The 21,705-nt window shown below is 43.5% G+C and overlaps 1 protein-coding gene across 1 annotated transcript in view; it reads right to left on the bottom strand.

Moving 5' to 3' along the window:
• Nucleotides 1-2,514: 2,514 nt before the first annotated feature.
• LOC141088223 (speedy protein 1-A-like) overlaps nucleotides 2,515-21,705 on the bottom strand; it is a 32,126-nt gene continuing 12,935 nt past the window's right edge. The window contains exons 2-4 of the mRNA XM_073574192.1: nucleotides 4,192-4,274; nucleotides 3,841-4,012; nucleotides 2,515-3,362 (exon numbers count right to left, since the gene is read on the bottom strand). Coding sequence (XP_073430293.1) covers nucleotides 3,306-3,362; nucleotides 3,841-4,012; nucleotides 4,192-4,262 — 300 coding nt within the window. The 5' untranslated portion in view covers nucleotides 4,263-4,274 and the 3' untranslated portion in view covers nucleotides 2,515-3,305. The remainder of the gene's footprint in view (nucleotides 3,363-3,840; nucleotides 4,013-4,191; nucleotides 4,275-21,705) is intronic.

The following is a 21,705-nucleotide window of genomic DNA, read 5'->3' as shown; positions in this document are numbered from 1 at the left end:
CACCCCATCTTGACTAAAAAAAAGACAGAAATGTAGGAATTTTTGCAAATTTATCAAAAAAGAAAAACTGAAATATCTCATGGTCATAAGTATTCAGACCCTTTGCTCAGTATTGAGTAGAAGCTCCTTTTGAGCTAGTACAGCCATGAGTCTTCTTGGGAATGATGTTTTTCACACCTGGATTTGGGGATCCTCTGCCATTCTTCCTTGCAGATGCTCTCCAGTTCCGTCAGGTTGGATGGTGAATGTTGGTGGACAGTCATTTTCAGGTCTCTCCAGAGATGCTCAATTGGGTTTAGTTCAGGGCTCTGGCTGGGCCAGTCAAGAATGGTCACAGAGTTGTTCTGAAGCCACTCCGTTGTTATTTTAGCTGTGTGCTTAGGGTCATTGTCTTGTTGGAAGGTAAACCTTTGGCCAAGTCTATGGTCCAGTGTAGTGATGAGCGAACGTGTTCACCACTACTCGGTACTCGCCTGAGTATCACTGTACTCAGTGTACTCGGCGAGCACCGAGCATTTCCAGGATTACTCGGTGGGAACTCTGGTCTCCACCCAGCTTTTTTTGGTGGACTTTACAGAACCAATCACGATGCAGGGATTGTCTGCCAGGCAATGAAACGTCGCAGCCATCGTTATTGAGGTCATGCAGCGATTGGCTGGCCACACAGCATCATCAGGGGTATAAGAGACCGGACGACGCCCTGCTCGCCGCATTCAGCTCCGGATTGAGATAGTGTAGGGAGAGCTGCTGCCGAGACAGGGTCAGAATTGGGGATTTATTAGTGAGAGTGGAGTCTACCATCCTAAACAACTCAAATCCAGCTAAACCAACAGTCCTTCTAAGGACTAATTCCGGAGTATATAGGTTCCAGTGTTAGGCAGGCAGGGTAGTGCACGTTGCTGTATACACATCAGTGCAAGGCCTGCAGGCACTGTATGTGTGTATATACATATCATTGCATATATCAAGAGGGTCCTGTGTTCTAGTGCTGCTGCTGCTGCTAACTATGGGATATATTGTCACTATATACCTAGCCACAGGTGTAATTGGCTTTCAAAATTTTTTGGGCCTGGGCTAATTTTTTTTAATGCAAAGCAATCCAGAGCCCTTTTTTTTTCTCCGTTTGCTTTTTGACAGTGCACAATACAGCCAGATCCTTTTCCTAGCACAGCGTGAAAATCCAGCAATTTCAATGGGGTCCCAAACATCCCTTTTGAGTGTGCAGAGAAATATTTATTTTTTTATGAGGTACGGTTGAATAGGTTTTTTTTGAGTGTCTTACACAATTTCTTGACTCTATTTTGCTGAACCCCCCAAAAAAATACAGACAGGCCACATATTTTACAGTGTGGTACATCTTTGACATGCCTCATCCATCCGTCTGCTAAAAATTTTGGTCTTTTTAGCCCTAAATTCATTTTTTTTTTGCTTTCTGGCACTGTACTTATATACAGCACTAATTAGCCAGAAAATTAAAAAAAACAGGCCGCACATTTTTCGGTGTGGTATCTGTGTGACGGCTCATATCTGTGTGTGCTCAAAGTTTGTCCAGTTTACGTCTGTTTTCTTTTTTGTCTAGGGTGTCACTGGAATTATATACAGCAGTATTTACCCCCTAAAAACATTTTTTTTTAAAAATATTGTCATAGGGGTATCTACGTGCCAGCTCATATCTGTGTGTGCTCAAAGTTTGGCCAGTTTACAGCGGATTTCTTTTTTGTTCCTGGATGTCACTGGGCTTAGATACAGCACTATGTTGCATTATTTTAATAAACAGCTCACATTTTACAGTGGGGTATATCTGTGACACGTCTCATACATCCGTGTCTAAAAAATTGAGGCATTTTCGGCCTAAATTCCCTTTTTTTCCCCAGTCTGTCACTCTTGTTATATCCATCACTCTTTTGCATCGAATAAAAAAAGTATATATATATTTATATATTTTACAGTGTGGTATATCTGTGACACGCGTCATATGTCCCTGTAATTAAAATTTGGGATTTTAGGCCGGTATTCCAGTGTTTTCCTGTCTGTTACTCCAGTTATATACAACACTCTGTTGCTTTTGTTTAAAAAACAGGTCACATTTTACAGTGGGGGATGTCGGTAAAAAGAATTCGGGTTAAAGTTGTGATGGCAGCTTCATGACTGTGTTAAATGCTCCATCTACTACCACCGTCATCATCTTCTGCCTAGAGGCAGTCTCTGTGCAGATAGAAAGTCTGAGGAGCAGAGGGTGAATGTTTAGGCGCTGTTGTACTCTGTCTCTGTCTTACGAAGGCTAAATCTTTGTGATGAAATCATGCCTGGAAGAGCCAGAGCAAGATTATTTGGAAGTGAGCAAAAGCACAAGAGGGAGGGAACAGACTGAGTCTAGGCTCCCTCTCTTGTGCTTCTGCTCACTGGGTCCCTCACAACAGTGAGGGCAGTAATGCTGTGATGGTGGTCCTGTCCACGCATAAAAGTATAAAATAAAGACTCAGACACATCATGGAAAGGTTAAATAGTGGGAAGTTTATTATATGCTTTATTATATATTATTTATTATATTATATTATATTTATATATTATATATGTATTATATTACTGTATATATATATATATATATATATTTAATATACAGTATATTAATGTATTATATATTTAACATATTATATTTATATTATATTATTTATTTATTATATGCTGGTTACCTTCCATAACTCACAAAGAGCATACAGCAACACTCAGGACAGGAGAAACCCCCAGTGGTGGAAACCTGTAGGGAAACCATGGCTGCTGCACTACTGCCCTTCCTCTGGGCATACTAAGGGAGGTCACCACTATAAATACAGGTGTGAAAAAATAACATTTATGTGTAAAGTCTATAGTGTGCCTATGAGTACAGTATACGGGGTGTCTGTATGTTGCCTATGTACAGTGGGGTGGGCTTTTCCTGTGTGTGACTATTCAGCATAGTAGCATAGTAACATAGTATTTAAGGTTGAAGGGAGACTTTAAGTCCATCTAGTTCAACCTATAGCCTAACATGTTGATCCAGAGGAAGGCAAAAAAACTCCATGTGGCAAACAGCTCCACATTGGGGAAAAAAATTCCTTCCTGACTCCACATACGGCAATCAGACTAGTTCCCTGGATCAACGCCCTATCAAGGAATCTAGTCTATATCCCCTGTACACCATACCAGCATACTTCTCTACTTTCTCCAGTTCTTCATCCGTCACGTCTTCTTCTAGGACCGGCAGCCATGTTCCCCTTCCAGCCATGTTCTTCTCTTTGTAGGTCCTGCAGCTCTGTTTCAAGGCATCAGTGGATATTCCTCTCTCTCTTCCATGCCCAGTGGTCAGAATCTTCTGCCATGATCTAGAATAAAATAAGTGATTATAATCAGAGTGTAAAGGGCATATGTCACCATTAATCATAATCCAATTTGCATATATTTTAGACCTGATGATACTGGTGTGATGACTGAAAATCCATGGCAGAATGACTTTATAATCACATATTAAAGTTTTCTTGCTCGACATTAAAACAAGCATTTCATGAGTCCAGCTTCAATGGAAGTCTTCAAACAGAGGCTGGACAGACATCTGACTGGGATGATTTAGCGAATCCTGCTTTGAGCAGGGGGTTGGAGCAGATGGCCCAGGAGGTCCCTTCCAACTCTACGATTCTATGCTCTGCCTAATATCAGGATTACAGTACAAGACCATTTTGACGTGGCTTTTTAGAGTAAGTACAAGTGCCTCATCAGGTCTAAGGGATTTACTTAAGCATACTGTTTATATTGTGATCTCTATTTACAGATCAGCTTTATATTATTATTGTTTCTATTGCTCACCAGATCACATGTGTCTCGATCCACCCAAGCCCGGAATCCCATCCTGGTGAGCAGAACATTGCGGCATTGTAGCAGTCGGTCCTTCTTCATCCTCCACTTCCGTCCAAGGGCCCAGCGGTAGATCTTCTGTCGATATCGCACATCTTCTTGCTCAAACTGGTTGGCTAAAAACCTTGGAGAGAAGAGAAATGAAACCAGATAAATTACAATCCACTTCAGAAGAAAATACAGACAACAACAAATGCCATTATCATGTATTTAGCCGAGTGGCAGAAAAGAGATTTTGGTTTTACAATAAAATAAAACAATGTTATTTATAGACGTGAATGTGTAATAATAAAAGAGACTCACAGAGCTGGGAAGAAGAAGGTTCCATATTCTGAAGATGGCAGTCCTGCTCTCCTGAAGTAAGCGACGACCATGGCGAGGAGATACTGGAGGGAGGAGAAGCCGAGGTAGAGGGATATATAACACAGCACATATCTGTCAGTAGATTCCTAGGTTTGGTCATATCTGGCCACTATTACAGAAGAATAAGCCCTTTATTTCCCTATGATGGATCTTCTCAGATCTGGAGGATTTCTTATCCTTCACTACAATAATACCTTGTCCGAAATCTTAAGACAGCTGTCCCTGGCTAGAAAACACCTGATGTGTTCTTCTTCTACAAAAATGAGGAAAATAGAATTATTTCACTATGAACTTTGTAATGAAATCCTTTTTAATGCTATTAATTCTAAGTTAATGGGGTTGTAGGGCTCCTCATCAATGATGGATTATCCTCAGGATCGCTCATCAGTGTCAGATTGGTGGAGATTTGGCGCCCATGGAGCGCCCGACTAGGGCTATCGGGGTACTCGGCACCGGGTCCGTTGATCTCAATGGGAGTTGTCACAGAAGCTGCGACCCGGGCCGTGGCCCTGGGGCTCCATGGCAAAAGGGGGTGAAAGAACAATGAAATATAATTGATGAATAGTTCGTGACCACCTGTGGTGTTCGGGAAGAGAGATGTTAAGCCGACGCTGCATGCAGATCCTCTGGGACTGGTGGTGTGTTGCAGCCAAGATGGTGAAGCTCCCCACAGGTGGAGCTGTAGTCCCAGGGCAGTGTAGATGTAGGGGTAGCTGAGAGGCGCAGGCAGTGTAGAAGCTGGTACCCAGATGTAGTGGTTCCAGGAGTGTTGGCGCAGGCATGAATGGAGGACACCAGGGCTTGTAGTTCCAAAGCTTTACTCACAGTCTGTAGTACACAGATTATGCTACCTAATTTGCTATGGGGTGCATTATGCTGTATGGACTATGAGATGCATTATACTATACAGATGACTTTGGGGTGCCTTATACTCTTTAGAGTATGGGGAGCATTATACTATACATAGGACTATAGAATGCATTATGCTGTATGGAGTATGGAGTCCATTATACTATACAGAGGACTATGGAATGCATTATGCTGTATGGGGTCCATTATACTATACAGAGGACTATGGAATGCATTATGCTGTATGGGGTCCATTATACTATACAGAGGACTATGGAATGCATTATGCTGTATGAAGTATGGGGTACATTATACTATACAGAAGACTATGAGGTGCATTATACTCTAGGGAGCATGTGGTGCATTCTATTATGAAGAGGACAAAGCGATGCATTATACTGTATGGATCATTGTGTGAGGGTCACAGTTAGGTGATCATACGATGCAGGAGACATCATACTTTTCTGGGTGAGTTGTGGGGTGGGTTACAGTAGATTCATCATACTGTTCATGTGGAGGGTTCTGTGGAGGAATTCATTGTGGTGGTATCTTACAGTGTCTGTGGGGCCCTTTTTTGACATCATACTTTGAGTGCAATGATAGGGCTCCACTTGGAGTAATATTAGAGGACACACAGTACCAAACAGGTGCAGAAATAGGGACACATACGGCAGCAGTGGCTCAGCATTGGGTTATCAGCAGGATAAGGAGTTTGTGCAGGTCCGGGTTAGATGTGGATGGTGGGTACCAGAAATGTGAGAAATCATATGTATTTTTGTTGTAATCTCTGCAGCCGAGTCCTGGCTGGAGCAGTTGTTATGTTGGTCTGAGCCCGATGGAAAAGACGGGAAAAGTAAATGACTCCAGCAGAAAGAACGTCAGCTGTAACTCAGCATCAATAACTGTACTGTAATCCCTTATATGTTCTGCACGACTGGTACTGGTATCTACCACTATATACAGTGGGGGAAATAAGTATTTGATCCCTTGCTGATTTTGTAAGTTTGCTTACTGACAAAGACATGAACAGTCTGTATTTTTAAGGGTCAGTTAATTTTAACACGGAGTGACAGAATATCAAAAATAAAATCCAGAAAATCACATTGTATAAATTACATAATTTTATTTGCATTTTGCAGTGAGAAATAAGTATTTGATACCCTACCAACCATAAAGAGTTCTGGCTCTTACAGACCTGTTAGATGCTCCAAAGCAACTCGTTACTTGCATTAAAGACAGCTGTCTTACATAGTCACCTTTATAAAAACCTCCTGTCCACAGACTCAGTCAGTCAGACTTTAACCTCTACAACATGGGCAATACCAAAGAGCTTTATAAGGATGTCAGGGACAAGATCATAGGCCTGAAAAAGCTGGAATGGGCTAAAAAACTATAAGTAAGACGCTGGGTGAGAAGGAGACAACTGTTGGTGGAATAGTAAGAAAATGGAAGAAATACAAAATAACCATCAATCGACATCGATCTGGGGCACCATGCAAAATCTCACCTCGTGGGGTATCCTTAATCATGAGGAAGGTGAGAGATCAGCCTAAAACTACATGGGGGGAACTTGTTATTGATCTCAAGGCAGCTGGGTCCACAGTCATCAAGAAAACCATTGGTAACACATTACGCCGTAAAGGTTTCAAATCCTGCAGGGCTGGCAAGGTCCCCCTGCTTAAGAAGGCACATGTGCAGGCCCGTCTGAAGATTGCCAATGAACACCTGGATGATTCTGTGAGTGACTGGGAGAAGGTGCTGTGGTCAGTTGAGACAAAAACTGAGGTCTTTGGCATTAACTCAACTTGTGGTGTTTGGAAGAAGAGAAACAGAGCCTATGACCCAAAGAACACACTGTCAAGCATGGAGGTGGAAACATTATGTTTTGGGGGTGTTTCTCTGCTAAGGGCACAGGACTACTTCACCGCATCAATGGGAAAATGGATGGGGCCATGTACCGTAAAATCCTGAGTGACAATCTTCTTCCCTCCACCAGGACATTAAAAATGGGTCGTGGCTGGGTCTTCCAGCAAGACAATGACCCAAAACATACCGCCAAGGCAACAAAGGAGTGGCTCAAAAAGAAGCACATTAAGGTCATGGAGTGGCCTAGCCAGTCTCCAGACCTTAATGTCATAGAAAACTTATTGAGGGAGATGAAGCTCCGAGTTGTCAAGCGACAGCCTCAAAATCTTAATGATTTAGAGATAAACTGCAAAGAGGAGTGGACCAAAATTCCTCCTGACATGTGCGCAAACCTCATCATCAACTACAAAAAACCGTCTGACTGCTGTGCTTGCCAACTAGGGTTTTGCCACCAAGTATTAAGTCTTGTTTGCCAGAGGGATCAAATACTTATTTCTCACTGCAAAATGCAATTAAATTTATATAATTTATACAATGTGATTTTCTGGATTTCATTTTTGATATTTTATCTCTCAATGCTAAAATTAGCCTACCCTTAAAATTATAGTCCGTTCATGTCTTTGTGAGTGGGCAAACGTACAAAATCAGCAAGGGATCAATTACTTATTTTCCCCACTGTAGTCATCATACGGCGGTATTATCCGTGTTGGTCTTTGTATAGAGTTTTTTTTGTAGTAGTAGTGGGGTCATCTACTGAGGTTCTCCTACATCCACTATTAGGGTGCACAACCATAGTTGTAATTTGGGTTACCTGGTTAGGGGCAACCTCCGAAGTTTCTCCCCCCATGAACCAAACCCCTAGCTACGCCTCTGGTTCATACTGATAGTATTCCTTTGCGTACTAGTATAACTTGCCTAAAATGCAAAACAAAAGCTGTTTAGTAGCTGTTTGATAATAAATACTGATCCCTTGGTTGATCCCTTGGTTGTTGCTCAGTCCCGGTCTGGCACCAGCCTTCCCAATGGCCCGGCAGAGGTTGGCATTTCCTTTCCTTTATGCCAATAAAAGAATTAAAAGAAAAAACATCAAGGCCATCATGTGATATCAATAATAGTTCACTGTTCTACAGCCAAATTGGTTCAGAGACAATAATAGGTGACCCTAATTTTGTACTGCTGAAAACGAATATGATGCTTAAATGTACTGATTGACGCTAATTTCCAAGATCCAGAGGAGATTGTAATTACTTGTGACATCTTTCATGCAGGCTTATTGAAGAATTGCATCTTTATTCTTTCATCATCATTATTGCATTGTTAGTAACTCGTCTATTACATCATCTACTTAGTCTATTGCGCATTCAATATTCTATCATCTTAGGGTGACCTATCAAACAACGCCAACTCAGCTCTGATGACATATTCCTAATCACAGTTCCATCACCTACTTTTATAAATGCTCTCTGTGTAAGATATACAGTTTTATGATTTCTTAGCTCAGTTTCTTAGCGTATTGACATGTTTCTATGTGTTTCTTTTTCAGATATGCCTTGTTCTTGGATTAACAAAGCAGATAGTCTTTCCTACATATGGGGAGAAATCACTTTTGTGTCACAAAGACGAAACTTGACTGCCATATGACATGACTGCCGAATTGATTTAGACAAGTGTTGGGCTCCACACATATGCTGCAATAGATGTGTATGGGAAGAGGCAATTATGCCTTTTGCAATCCTAAGGATCTAGAGAGAGGCAACCGATCACACTACCAATTGCTATTTCTGCTTGGTGCCCCCATTAGGAAAGCAGTTTCAAGGAAGAAGACATGGACTTCACAGTATAATGGCAATGCACTAGGTCCAGTTCCAGTTGGTTGTGCAGGCCATATGAAAAAAACCTATGACACCATGAAACAGCTGATGAGGGGCCTGAACTATGGCCAACATTTGTGGCTCCTCTGTGATGACTTAAAGTTGATTGCCCTCTTACTTGGTTTCCAGGGCGGATACACAAAGTACTGCTGCTTTCTGTGTGAGTGGGATAGTCGTACAACCGAATATCACTACATTGAAAGAGACTGACCTCTCTGACATTCACTTTAGCCAGGGAGTAGAAATGTCCTGCATTTGACCCACCTGAGATTTTGTTACCACCGTTGCACATCAAGTTGGGTTTAATGAAGAACTTTGTAAAGGCAATGGATAAAAATGCAAAAGCATTCAAGTGTCTCACTGATACATTTTCAAGGTTGAATGAAGCAACAATAAAGGAGGGAGTCTTTATTGGACCTCAGATTCATAAGCTTCTTCAAGCTGAGGAGTTTCTCCATTTGTTGTAGGAAAGACCGCATGGGTAGCATTCACATTAGTGGCAGGCCCGGACTACTAATCTGCCCTTCCGGGCACTTGCCCAGTGGGCCGTGGTGTGGCACTGTTTCAGGGGCCGCTAGTCAGCTTTTATGGCTGCTGTGCTCTTTAATTTGTCGGGTGCCTGCTTTGGCATAAACGAGGGCGGCACGGCGCACGTGTGTCTGGAGCCAGGAACGCACTGATTCTGTTGTGACCAGAAGCAAAGAACGGGGACACCACCGAACTATTTAAAGGGATCCAACCTTGACCTATACCACACTACGCAATTAACAAAAAGAAAAAAGAAATAGGCCACAAACAGGGGATCACCCTAGGCAGGAGATAACATGAAAAATTCAAATTTTATTGGACACAGAAGAACAGACACAAAAAATGTTAAAAACATTAAAAATGGTCACACATGTGACACATATACAAATTGCACAGAGCTCGTAATAGAGCAAACCACCTACCGCCAAACACTCCACAATAAGTAATACTTATGACCCTAGGTCCATGTAAACAGCATACCCGAGTGTGAAAAATACACACCCTCAAATAGAAACATTTAACCGTGCAAGAGGTAGGAAATAATCCCTATGTAGTTGTAGTGGGTAATAGATTCATAGCCTGAAAAGGATTAGCACTGGTAACCATAGGTCACCAAATAGAAATATATTGCCTATGGAATATCTTATCCAAATGCGATGCATAAATATTAAAGGCAATGCGATTTAAATAACCCCCTTCAGGAATACAAGTACCCAAGTCTCAAACTTAGGCATGAAGCATACAAATAGCCCACATAATCTGTGCCCATAGGGAGAAAAAAAGAGATATGGCCTAAAATAGCCTCCCACAATGATCAGCACAAGTTCATATCAGCAATATACAGAACCCATGTGGAGTGGAGCCAGGCAGAGTGGAGAGACCCGACACGTGTCGCCACCCTAAGTGGCTTCTTCAGGGGTGATTCTGTTGTGACAGCGCATTCTGTGTGCAGAGAGCGCAAACTCTGCTGTCCTGCCCGTGACCCTGCAGCCGTGGCCCTGGTGACGCTGCAGCCACGGCCCTGGTGACGCTGCTGCCGTGGCCCAGCCAGAGCAGCAGGGAACAAGGAGAGTGTCTTTTTCTTCTTTTTTTATAAATCAAACCGTAATATGTAGGGGACCACATGTGGGGCCAGTGTACTGTATGGGAGATGACATGTGGGGCCAGTGTACTGTATGAGGGATTATATGTGGGGCCACTGTACTGTATGGGGCATGACACGTGGGGCCAGTGTACTGTATGGGGCATGACACGTGGGGCCAGTGTACTGTATGGGGCAAGACACGTGGGTCAGTGGACTGTATGGGGCATGACACGTGGGGCAAGTGTACTGTATGGGGGATGACACGCGGGGCCAGTGTACTGTATGGAGGATGACACGTGGGGCCAGTGTACTGTATGGAGGATGACACGTGGGGCCAGTGTACTGTATGGGGGATGACATGTGGGGCCAGTGTACTGTATGGGGTATGACATGCGGGGCCAGTGCACTGTATGGGTGATGACATGTGGGGCCAGTGTACTGTATGGGTGATGACGTGGGGCCAGTGCACTGTATGGGGGATGACATTCAGGGCCAGTGTACTGTATGGGTGATGACATGTGGGGCCAGTGTACTGTATGGAGGATGACATGTGGGGCCAGTGTACTGTATGGAGGATGACATGTGGGGCCAGTGTACTGTATGGAGGATGACATCTGGGGCCAGTGTACTGTATGGGGGATGACATGCGGGGCCAGTGTACTGTATGGAGGATGACATGTGGGGCCAGTGTACTGTATGGAGGATGACATCTGGGGCCAGTGTACTGTATGGAGGATGACATCTGGGGCCAGTGTACTGTATGGGGGATGACATGCGGGGCCAGTGCACTGTATGGGTGATGACATGTGGGGCCAGTGTACTATATGGGGGATGACACAGGTGGGGTCAGTGTACTATATGGGGGATGACACAGGTGGGGCCAGTGTACTATATGGGGATGACACAGGTGGGGCCAGTGTACTATATGGGGGATGACAGGTGGGGCCAGTGTACTATATATGGGATGACACAGGTGGGGCCAGTGTACTATATAGGAGATGACACAGGTGGGGCCAGTGTACTATATGGGGGATGACACAGGTGGGGTCAGTGTACTATATGGGGGATGACACAGGTGGGGTCAGTGTACTATATGGGAGAATACAGGTGGGGCCATCGTACTGTACAGTATGTGATGCCATTATATGTGGGGCCATCGTACTGTATGTGATACCATTATATGTGGGGCCATCATACTGTAAGTGATGCCATTATATGTGGGGCCATCGTACTGTATGTGATGCCATTATATGTGGGGCCATCGTACTGTATGTGATGCCATTATATGTGGGGCCATCGTACTGTATGTGATGCCATTATATGTGGGGCCATCGTACTGTATGTGATGCCATTATATGTGGGGCCATCGTACTGTATGTGATGCCATTATATGTGGGGCCATCGTACTGTATGTGATGCCATTATATGTGGGGCCATCGTACTGTATGTGATGCCATTATATGTGGGGCCATCGTACTGTATGTGATGCCATTATATCTGGGGCCATCGTACTGTATGTGATGCCATTATATCTGGGGCTATCATAATATTTGCAGGGCTATTAGGACTTTTGCTCTGGTACCCCATGTGGCTCCAGACCATCAGTCAGCCGCAGTATGTTGTCGTTCCTGCCCCAATCTGCAGCAATCTGGGTCACTGGATGAGTTAGGATTCTATCCCATCCCAGAGACAAATTTAGTAAGCTAAAAAAAAAGAGAATGTCCACTATTTTTACATTGATGACCTATCCTTATCTCATCAATGTCTGATCTGTGTGGGTGTGACACCTGGCATCCCTGCCGATTGGCTGTTCTCGGTGATGGCAGGAACTGCTCAGTTACGGCACAGCTGTCTACTGTATACTGGCCACGGCCGCGTACTGCACATTCGTGACCTATTCAAATCAATAAGGGGCGGATGTGCAGAACCCGGTTGTTGCCACTATACAGTAGATTGAGCATTGCTGTGCAGTTCTGTAACTGAGCAGTTCCCGCTGGCACTGAGATCAGCTGATCTGCCAATGGTGCCAAGTGTCGCAGCAACGCCGGTCAGACATTGATCACCTGTCCTAAGGATAGGTCATCAGTGTTAAAGTAGTGGACAACCCATTTAAATACTCATGTTTCCCTCCTCTAGTGCAAACCTGGCTCGTCGCTAATTTTTGGTGCTGATGATAATTACGTTTTCTCCCTACTGAAATGGCCAATCCTCCAACCGGTTTTGCACCAGGAGCTTATTTGGCCTAGAACATATGATTTCTATCAGTGCTGGAAAATCAGTCCCTATATAAATCAGATCTTTTAAGCCAAATAAGCTCCTTGTGAAGGTCTGGATGGAGGACTGTCCGTTTTTAGTAGGGCGACAACTGCTTTAATTTTCTTTGTGGGGGTGATCCAAATTCCGAAGTCACTTGCCGCATGCTGCAAATTTCAGACCTATTTGGACTGAAGAAAATAACGCAGATCTGCTCTGCCCTATATTATAATATTGGGCTGAGTGCAATCTGATAAAACATCACACAGCACTCTGCCGTAATATACGCCAGTGTGAGCGAGCACTCGCTGTGCCAAACAAGTTCTCATCTGCCTCCATCAACAGAAAAGTAAGAGAATTGGAGAAGTAATGAGAATGTGTTTGGCAAATCACAAAGTTATGGTTACGTAACAACTGCCTGCACCACCTGGTAAAGCCGAAACCCAACATTACACTCTGTTAATGTTCAGCAAGCTGTACTGCAAACAACGTGCACTGGGTGGAAAACCCCTTTTACAATATTGGAGTATGGGCTGAGAGTATAAATAATATGTAGTGACGTTAGGTCCCTCCTGCAACTAGGGAAGGCATTGAGGACGTCTTAATTATGATTCCCCCTTCCAAAACTAAAAATTGCCAGTGGGGTCACGGGGCATAGGCGCAGTCGCAGAATGCTGTATCTCCCAAAGTCATTTTTCACCTATTGACCTCCCTTACTGTTCTCACCTACAAGCTGTACAGAAAAGGTTGCATGGAAGATACATTTACTATTTAAGAATAGCGATTTGCATGTGGGCTGCTTTGGTTTTTATCCAGGGCTGATTTTCAGTCCCAGTCCAGCCCTGCTTTGCCCTATTGGCCCAAAGATTTAACATACAGCTCTATGACTCGTAGCATGAAGCCCGCCATACACCAACTAATGATGGGTTCGGTTGACAGTCTGATGTGTTTGGGAGCCCCAGACAATTTATTTTTGGGGGGAATATCGATCCCACACATCCAACTTCTGACTGTCATTTCCGGATATAAGCCTTCAAAAGACGTATCTCATAGAGAGCATAGGAGTACTCTGCCGAATAAAAATGTTTTCTTGTGAGTCATCCAGAAAAGGTAGAAATAAAATTAACATAGAAAATATCAAGATTGGAAAATGCATCTATATACAGGGCATCAGTGGCGTAAGTTAACTTGAAGCTTGAGGGACCCAATGCAAAAACTCCAACAGGGCATCAAATTAGTGCAACTCTTTAATAGTAATGATCTTTACATGTGTGCCTAAGAGTTGTTCAACACTTAACTCCCTTCTCGGCCCACCTCTGGCGAGGACTTTGCCACGCACTTCAAAAATAAAATAGACCAAACAAGTCAAGTCTTTGTTGTCCGACCACCACAACCCCTTTGTATACTAGACCAATGCCCTAACCCCATAACTTACCTCTCCAAAATCACTGAAGGAGTGCTTGCTCATCTCTCCAAATCACCTCTTGTGCACTTGACCCCATCCCATCCCACCTCCTCCACAACCTCACCACCACACTTATCCCATCCCTAACCCATGTCTTCAACCTATCACTAACTTTTGGTACCTTCCCCTCTGCTTTCAAACATGTCACAATCACACATCCTCAAAAAGCCATCCCTTGACCTGAGCGCTGTGTCCAGCTATCACCCCATATCGTAGCTCCAATTTGCTTCCAAACTCCTTGAGCAGCACATCCACGCTGAACTTTCCTTTCTCTTTGCATCTAACCCGCTCTTCGACAACCTACAATCTGGCTTCCGTCCCCACCATTCCACTGAGACTGCCCTGACCAAACGACTTACAGCCAAAGCTAACAGACAATTCTCTATACTCCTCCTTCTAGACTTGTCATCTGCCTTTGACACAGCTGACCACTGCCTCCTACTACATATCCTCTCTTCCTCTGGTCTCAAAGATCTCGCCCTATCATGGATCTCCTTATCTCGCCTTCTCTCTGTTGGTGTTCCTCAAGGCTCTGACCTAGGTCCTTTTCTCTTCTCAATCTATACCCTTGGTCTGGGACAACTTATTAAATCCTATGGCTTTCAGTACCATCTATATGCTGATGACACTCAATCTCCAGTCCTCCCAAGATCACCTCTCCTCAGTGCTTATGTGATCTGGTCAAAGTGTAAAGGTATTTGTTCCTTGTATGTGCTATTATTTGGTCATTTTAAAAAATGTATGTCACACATTCCTTTAAAGACAAATAAATACAAATATGCCAATAAAGAGTATTGGATATTTTAATAAATCTTTAGTAGGTTAAAGTAGACTAGGGCCCAGCCAAACGAGTCTACCTTGTTGTGGTGGCAGGCTTAAAAAAATCTTTTGGCCAAAACTAATGTTGCTGGCTATGTATGTGATATGGTGTTGGATGGGTATTGTTAATGTGCGATTAGTTAGGCCTGTTTCACACTTCAGTTTTCTGGCGTCAGTCAAAATCCGCCGTTTTGAAGGAACGACAAATCCGTCAAAATTATTGAAAAATGGATGCAAACAGATGCAACTGATCAGTTTTTTCGACTGATCCGTCTAGCAGATCCGCCAAAAGAAAGGATCAGTTTCATCAGTTGCATCAGTTTTTTTTTCATCTGTTTCCTCGACGGATACATTTTTTTTAAAAGCCAGATGGGAGGCTCCTAAAATGTTATTGGCTACTGTAAATGACTGGAAACATATATCTTGATTGTTTGACCAACCCATCTTTGAAAGGTTGTAGAGCAAATGGCAGAGATGAAAGGAGTTCTGGTGAACACTGCATGCATATATGCGGATTTTGCTTTTGAGGCCAATCGGTTGGCAGTGATTGTTTGTGACAAGGAGGAAGAAGCAAGAAAGCGCTTCCTGCGTCAGCGACGAAAGAGACGTCTTTGGATCCATCCGATCAATGCAAATGACATGTGGGGTCTATTCAAAGCTCTATATGGAGTTGAGGCAAAGCCCTGAAAAATTCTTCCGATATTTACGCATGAGACCTGAATACTTCAACATTTTGTTGGAACGTGTGGGAGAATGAATCAAGAGAAAGGACACCTATTTGCACTTTTCCATTTCACCGGTGGAGTGTTTGATGGTGACTCTTCGGTAAACTTTTTTTTATGTTATGCTATCTCATTCAGCAGATTTCTAACTGTCATATTGTTGCTGGTATTTTTTTTTTATTAATTGTCATTGCCTTTTTTAACAGATTCCTTGCAACTGTAGAATCCTTTTCCTCCCTCCATTATCAATACCATCTTGGAATTTCTACCATATCCGGGATAGTGAAACAGACCTACCAGGCATTGTGGGATTGTTTACAGGAAGAGTATGTCCCATATCCAACACAGGAGAGGTGGCTGGAGAATGCCGAAAATTTGGAAAAAATATGCCAGTTTTCAAATTGCTTGGGTGCAGTTGATGGGAAGCACATAAGGATTGTAAAACCTGCTGGATCGGGCTCCGAATATTTTAACTATAAAAAGTATTTCTCAATTGTACTGATGGCCATTGCCGATGCCCAATGCAAATTTATCGTGATGGATATCGGTGCCTATGGCCACTCAAATGATCCCCAGGTTTTTAAAATGTCAGCAATGGGGTGTCGTTTATACGGAGACACATTTGAATTTCCACCTCCAAGACCACTCCCTGGAACCTCTGGGCCACCCTTGCCATTTGTGTGTGTCGAAGATGAGGCCTTTCAACTTACACCACACCTGCTTAAGCTATATGGAAGTAGTGGATTGACGCAAAGGAAAAAAATATTTAACTATCGTTTAACACGAGCGCGAAGAGTGGTGTAGTGTGCCTTCAGGATTCTCATAGCAAAATGGCGAGTCCTGCTTACCGCTATCAAACTGAAAACTGAGACTGTGGATGAGGTTGTGAAGGCTTGTGTGGTCCTGCACAATTTTGTTATATCCAAGGAACAGGTATCCATGGAGGAAAATGTGTTCGAAACCACCTTGCGTGATTATGAAAATATAACTTTTCGGAGTGCTGTTGCCATTTCAAGAACGAGGGACCAATTTGCTGACTACTTTATGTCACCTGAAGAAAGAGTTGATTGGCAGGATGACATGGTATGATATGTTTGTGTTGTGAGATAATGTGTTGCGAGTACCAAAGTTATTGCTTATGTGACACTTGTGATTATACCATGTGGTTTGTACCCATTTTTGTCCTATGAAGACTTGTGATTATACCATGTGTTTTGTACCCAGTTTTGTACCAGGCACACTTGTGAGTATACCATGTTTTTTTAATTAAACCAAGTTTTGTGTCTTCACCAAAGTTGGCGGCATTTTTTTGGCAAATCACAATGTTTTTACCTTTACAACTTAAGTTAAATACAATTGACAGCCAATAAATCATTTTTTAAACAAAGAACGTGTTTATTTATCAACTTAACAGTAAATCAGTAAACTGTCGGGTGGAGATAGTATCGGAGGGGCTGGAAGGTTGGACCATGTCGATAGGGGGGAAAGGCGACTGGGTTGGGGTTGATCAGAAGTGGAAGGTGGGGAGAAAACATGAGGTTGAGCAGGGAGGACAGGTTGAGTGGGGGTTGTGTTGGGGTAGGTGGGAAATTGTACACTCCAGGAAGCTGGGCCAGGGAAGGAATATGAAGCTGGGCCGGGGAAGGAAGATGTGACGGGGAAGAAAACTGTGGGGAAGGCATGTGGTACTGGAACTGACTCTGGAATTGGGACAGATTTTGGAATTGGGAAGGGTCTTGGTAAAGGCAAGGAGTTGGGTACTGGGAAGGATTTGTGTACTGGGAAGGATTGGGAGGAGGGACAGTGGATGGGGGGAAGGTGTGGGAGGAACTAATGTGGTAGGTCTAGGGGATTGGGAGATGGCCCACGCTAGAGCAAACTGGCAACCTTACATTACATGCATCTGCAGGTCAGGAGTTAGATGTTCCATGCTCACAAGTACAGACTGAAAATATAGGTGCTTCGACTGTCTACTTGCATCTGAATGCATCCTATCCATACAACTGCTAAGTTCAAGGATGCTGGTGTTCAACATGTTGAACCCAGCAGTCACTTGCTCGGCCAAAAGTTTAATTGCATTCTGGAAGGATGCATTCGGATGCTAGAACTCTGGAGCATAACTCCTTTTCTGACCCCTCAGGTGCTGTCGGCCAGAATTAAAAGGTGTTCTTGAGGTGGCGGCAGTGTCAGAGGGCTGGGGTAAAGGGAAAGCTAAAGCGTCAAGAGCAGCTTCATGTAACGATGTCTGCCAAGATGCTCCAGCGCGGGTGGATGTGGCAAAGGGACCAGAAGTTAAGGAAGGGTCAGACAAAGGGTCAGAGGGGTCGGGTCGCTCGACGTGGCCCATGGTGGCGGACTCCTGTGGGATCGCTCCAGAGGGGTCAAATTCTGCTGCAGACTCCCAATTGCTACAAACGGTGCTGTGAAAGGAAATAAAAAAAATAATTAATATATTGATCTTGCATTGCCCTGACTGTAAACCAAAAATAAGGTTAGACATCAAAACATTGTGACTTCCTAAATGGGTTGTGGAATATTTACCTTCTGCTCACCATCGTCGCCCGGAGGAATAACAGGGCTCTTGAATATTTGTATTTGCTCCTGCATCCTCCAGAGCCACTTGGGGCCCGCATCTCCTTGTTGAAGTACCTCTTGAAGGGATCCCTTAGTGACCACCACCACGTGACTACCCTTTCACCTGCAAAGTTAAAACAAATGGGTTAAAACACATTCAGTTATACAACCTAAAACCCATATCTGTGAATACTTATGCGCTTGAGTATGCTGCAGAGGTTCGAGGTTCTCCCAGTTGTCCACAACGATTAAACAGACTTGCTCCCAGAGCTGACGGGTGGACATATGTATCAGCATGGCTGCGGTTAGCAATGTTCCACAGCGGCTCCCGTTTTCATACCTCTTCAATGAGGTGGTCCACGTCCAGACCGCCTTCCTCAGCAACGGATTCAGGAGCCCACTGTGAAGACTGTTAAAAAATCACCAGTCCCTGGTGGCTGGCCTTGTCCCTGCTGGCTGGCCTTGTCCCTGCTTGGATATGCAAGTATAAAGACACTTGTTTAGAAACTATACAAATTATATGTAACACTTTATGTGCTTTAATACTTACATCAGGAGTTTACCGGCTGGCCCTGTCACTGGTGGCTGGCCTTGTCCCTGCTTGGATTTGCAAGTATAAAGATACCTGTTAAGATTTAGGCAGCTGAATTAGAAAATAAAAAGGTAGCTCAAGAGGTAGTAGGATGTCAAACCATCCCCCCAATAAAATAATCTCCATAGGATCCCCACCCTAATAAAAGGATAACTACTTTAATAGGTTTCTAAACCACCCCGCTCAAATTTTATATCTGAGCAATGTTCAAGAAGGCAAAACCATCACCCTTCTGTAACCACAAAAAAACTACCAAAGCCCAGAAGTATAAACTTGATATATTCCTTCCTTAGTATAAAGAAAATACTCCAAAGAATCAATCTTATTCCATAATTGTAAATACACAGATAATGCCTCATAAAATCTCATTGTATGGAGACGACTCTCATTGAAACTAAGAAAAAATTGGAGAAAAGGTGGAGTCCAGATCCATTTCAAGCATAGTACATTTTATTAATAATGAAAAGGCACATAACAAAGATACAGGATAATGAAAAAACGGTGAGATGGGTAATCACATAAGTAACCCGGAGCAAATAGAAAAACAAGTCAGCAACCTGATGGTGAGCATGAGAACCTCAATCGTACTCCAAGGAGAAATTATGCAATAGAAAATGTTAGCTGGTAATCAAAAACTGCTGCTAAAAGGAGTTAATCCTATAGTAAATTGCACTTAGCCCGAATAATAATATATGGTGATATCCATTAATAATGGGCTAAATATAAGCACCCAGAACTGCAGTGGACTGTGCAGCCCCCGTCAATCAAACAACACTCTAGTAATGAACACAGATGTCTGTGCATATTATGTATGAAGAGCGGGGAAAACAGACTCCACCACAGGGTTGGTTGTGGTATAACGTTCAGGATAAGTACATAATCATCACAGCAGTATACTGCCAATGTAACACATTACCAGACATATTGCACAATGTCCACAGAGGAGAAAAGGGAAAGGTAATCTAAAATAAGCGAAGTAAACATACCCATCATGTCCTTATTATGTCACAGGTGCCGGCTTGTGTACCCCTATGCGCGTTTCGCGGTATGCAGGATAGCTTCCCCGAGGACATTGTTAAACACCTTTTATTTAAAAAAATAGACCCGCAAACAACTATGTATTGCATGTTGTGCTTTCCGGTTTTTCATAAACCACACTTTCCAAGTTACCTTGGTGAAATAATACTATGGACAGTTTTTGTATAAATTTTTATTATTTTTTTTTTTAAACAAGTGAGAGCTACACAGCTCTTTATTTTAAATGCGAGTACTATATTATTATTATTAATACTTATATAGCACCATTGATTCCATGGTGCTGTACATGAGAAGGGGTTACATACAAATGACAGATATCACTTACAGTAAACAAACTAACAATGAAAAACTGATACAGAGGGGAGAGGACCCTGCCCTTTCGGGCTTACATGCTACAGGATGGTGGGGAAGGAGACAGTAGGTTGGGGGGTTGCAGCAGCTCCTGTGATGGTGAGGCGGTAGCTCCAGTACTGGTGAGGAGGTAGCGGGGTCATTGCAGGCTGTAAACTTTCCTGAATACATGGGTTTTCAGGTTCCGTCTGAAGGATTCGAGTGTGGTTGATAGCCAACGTATTGGGGCAAAGAATTCCAGAGGATGGGGGCTATTCGGGAGAAGTCATGTAGGTGTTTGGGTGAGGAGCGAATAAGTGTGGAGGAGAGAAGGTGGTCTTGGGAGGATCAGAGATTACGTGAGGGAAGATATCGGGAGATCAGTTCAGAGACATATGGAGGAGACAGGTTATAGATATATATACATTAAAATGTAACCAAAAAAAAAAACCTCACACAGGCAAAAAACACACACACACACACACACAACACGCCACACAGGCACTCACATTGCAGAACTTTTTTGGAAATACATGTAAAGTAAAAACCTGGCTGGACACACACACGTGGAGCACAAACACACACCGCCATCATACACACATGCCACATCGCAGAACTTTGTTTAAAATTCATGTACAGTAAAAAAAAAAACATGGCTGGACACACACGCGCAAACACACACACTCACCGCAAATCACCTGGCTGGCAGGTTCCTGGCTTGCAGGCAGGTTGCTGGCAGGCTTCTGGATGGCAGGAGTGTTGCTGGCAGGCTTCTTCCTCTGGATGCTTGCTGGCACATTGAGGAATGAAGCCACATGGCTGGTTTACATAGATTTTGGGGCTGTTTGGCCAATTGGCTACTAAACACAAATTTGACAGATTCCGTCATTTGATTGACAGCGTCATTTGACATAGGCTTCCATTCTAGCCAACGATGGATGACGCCGGATCCGTCGCTGTCCGCCTATTCAACGCAGACAAAAAAGTTACAAAGTCCGTCCTCTCCAGACAGCGGATACACAAGAGCCTACGGATCCGCCATACGACGGACCCAACGGAAGGCCATCCATCACAATCCGTCGCTAATACAAGTCTATGGGGAAAATGAATGATCTGCTCGGCAAATCCAACAGAACCGTTTTTTCCGGCAAACGGCGGATTTTGACTGACGCCAGAAAACTGAAGTGTGAAACAGGCCTAAGGAGGACGTGGTACAGAAGTGGAGTTTTCACAAGAGTGGGTGGTGAGATTGTGGAAGGTTTGAAGGGTGGAGGCAGAGCTGTGGTGGAGCCTGGCTGGAGTCTCAAGGGGGCCCTGAAATTCCTGGTGGCAACCCTGGTAGCTATTAGGGCATGTTCACATGGAGTCTTTTTGAACACTATCAGAGAAAACACACATTTTCTTCACCAAAACTCATAAGACTTATATTTAGTCACATGTTCCACTAAAAGATCACACAATTT

Source organism: Dendrobates tinctorius, unplaced genomic scaffold (assembly GCF_039654945.1).
Source record: "Dendrobates tinctorius isolate UK_male_01 unplaced genomic scaffold, ASM3965494v1 ptg000038l, whole genome shotgun sequence".
Lineage (NCBI taxonomy): Eukaryota > Metazoa > Chordata > Amphibia > Anura > Dendrobatidae > Dendrobates > Dendrobates tinctorius.
This window is presented reverse-complemented; position numbering and strand designations above follow the sequence as displayed.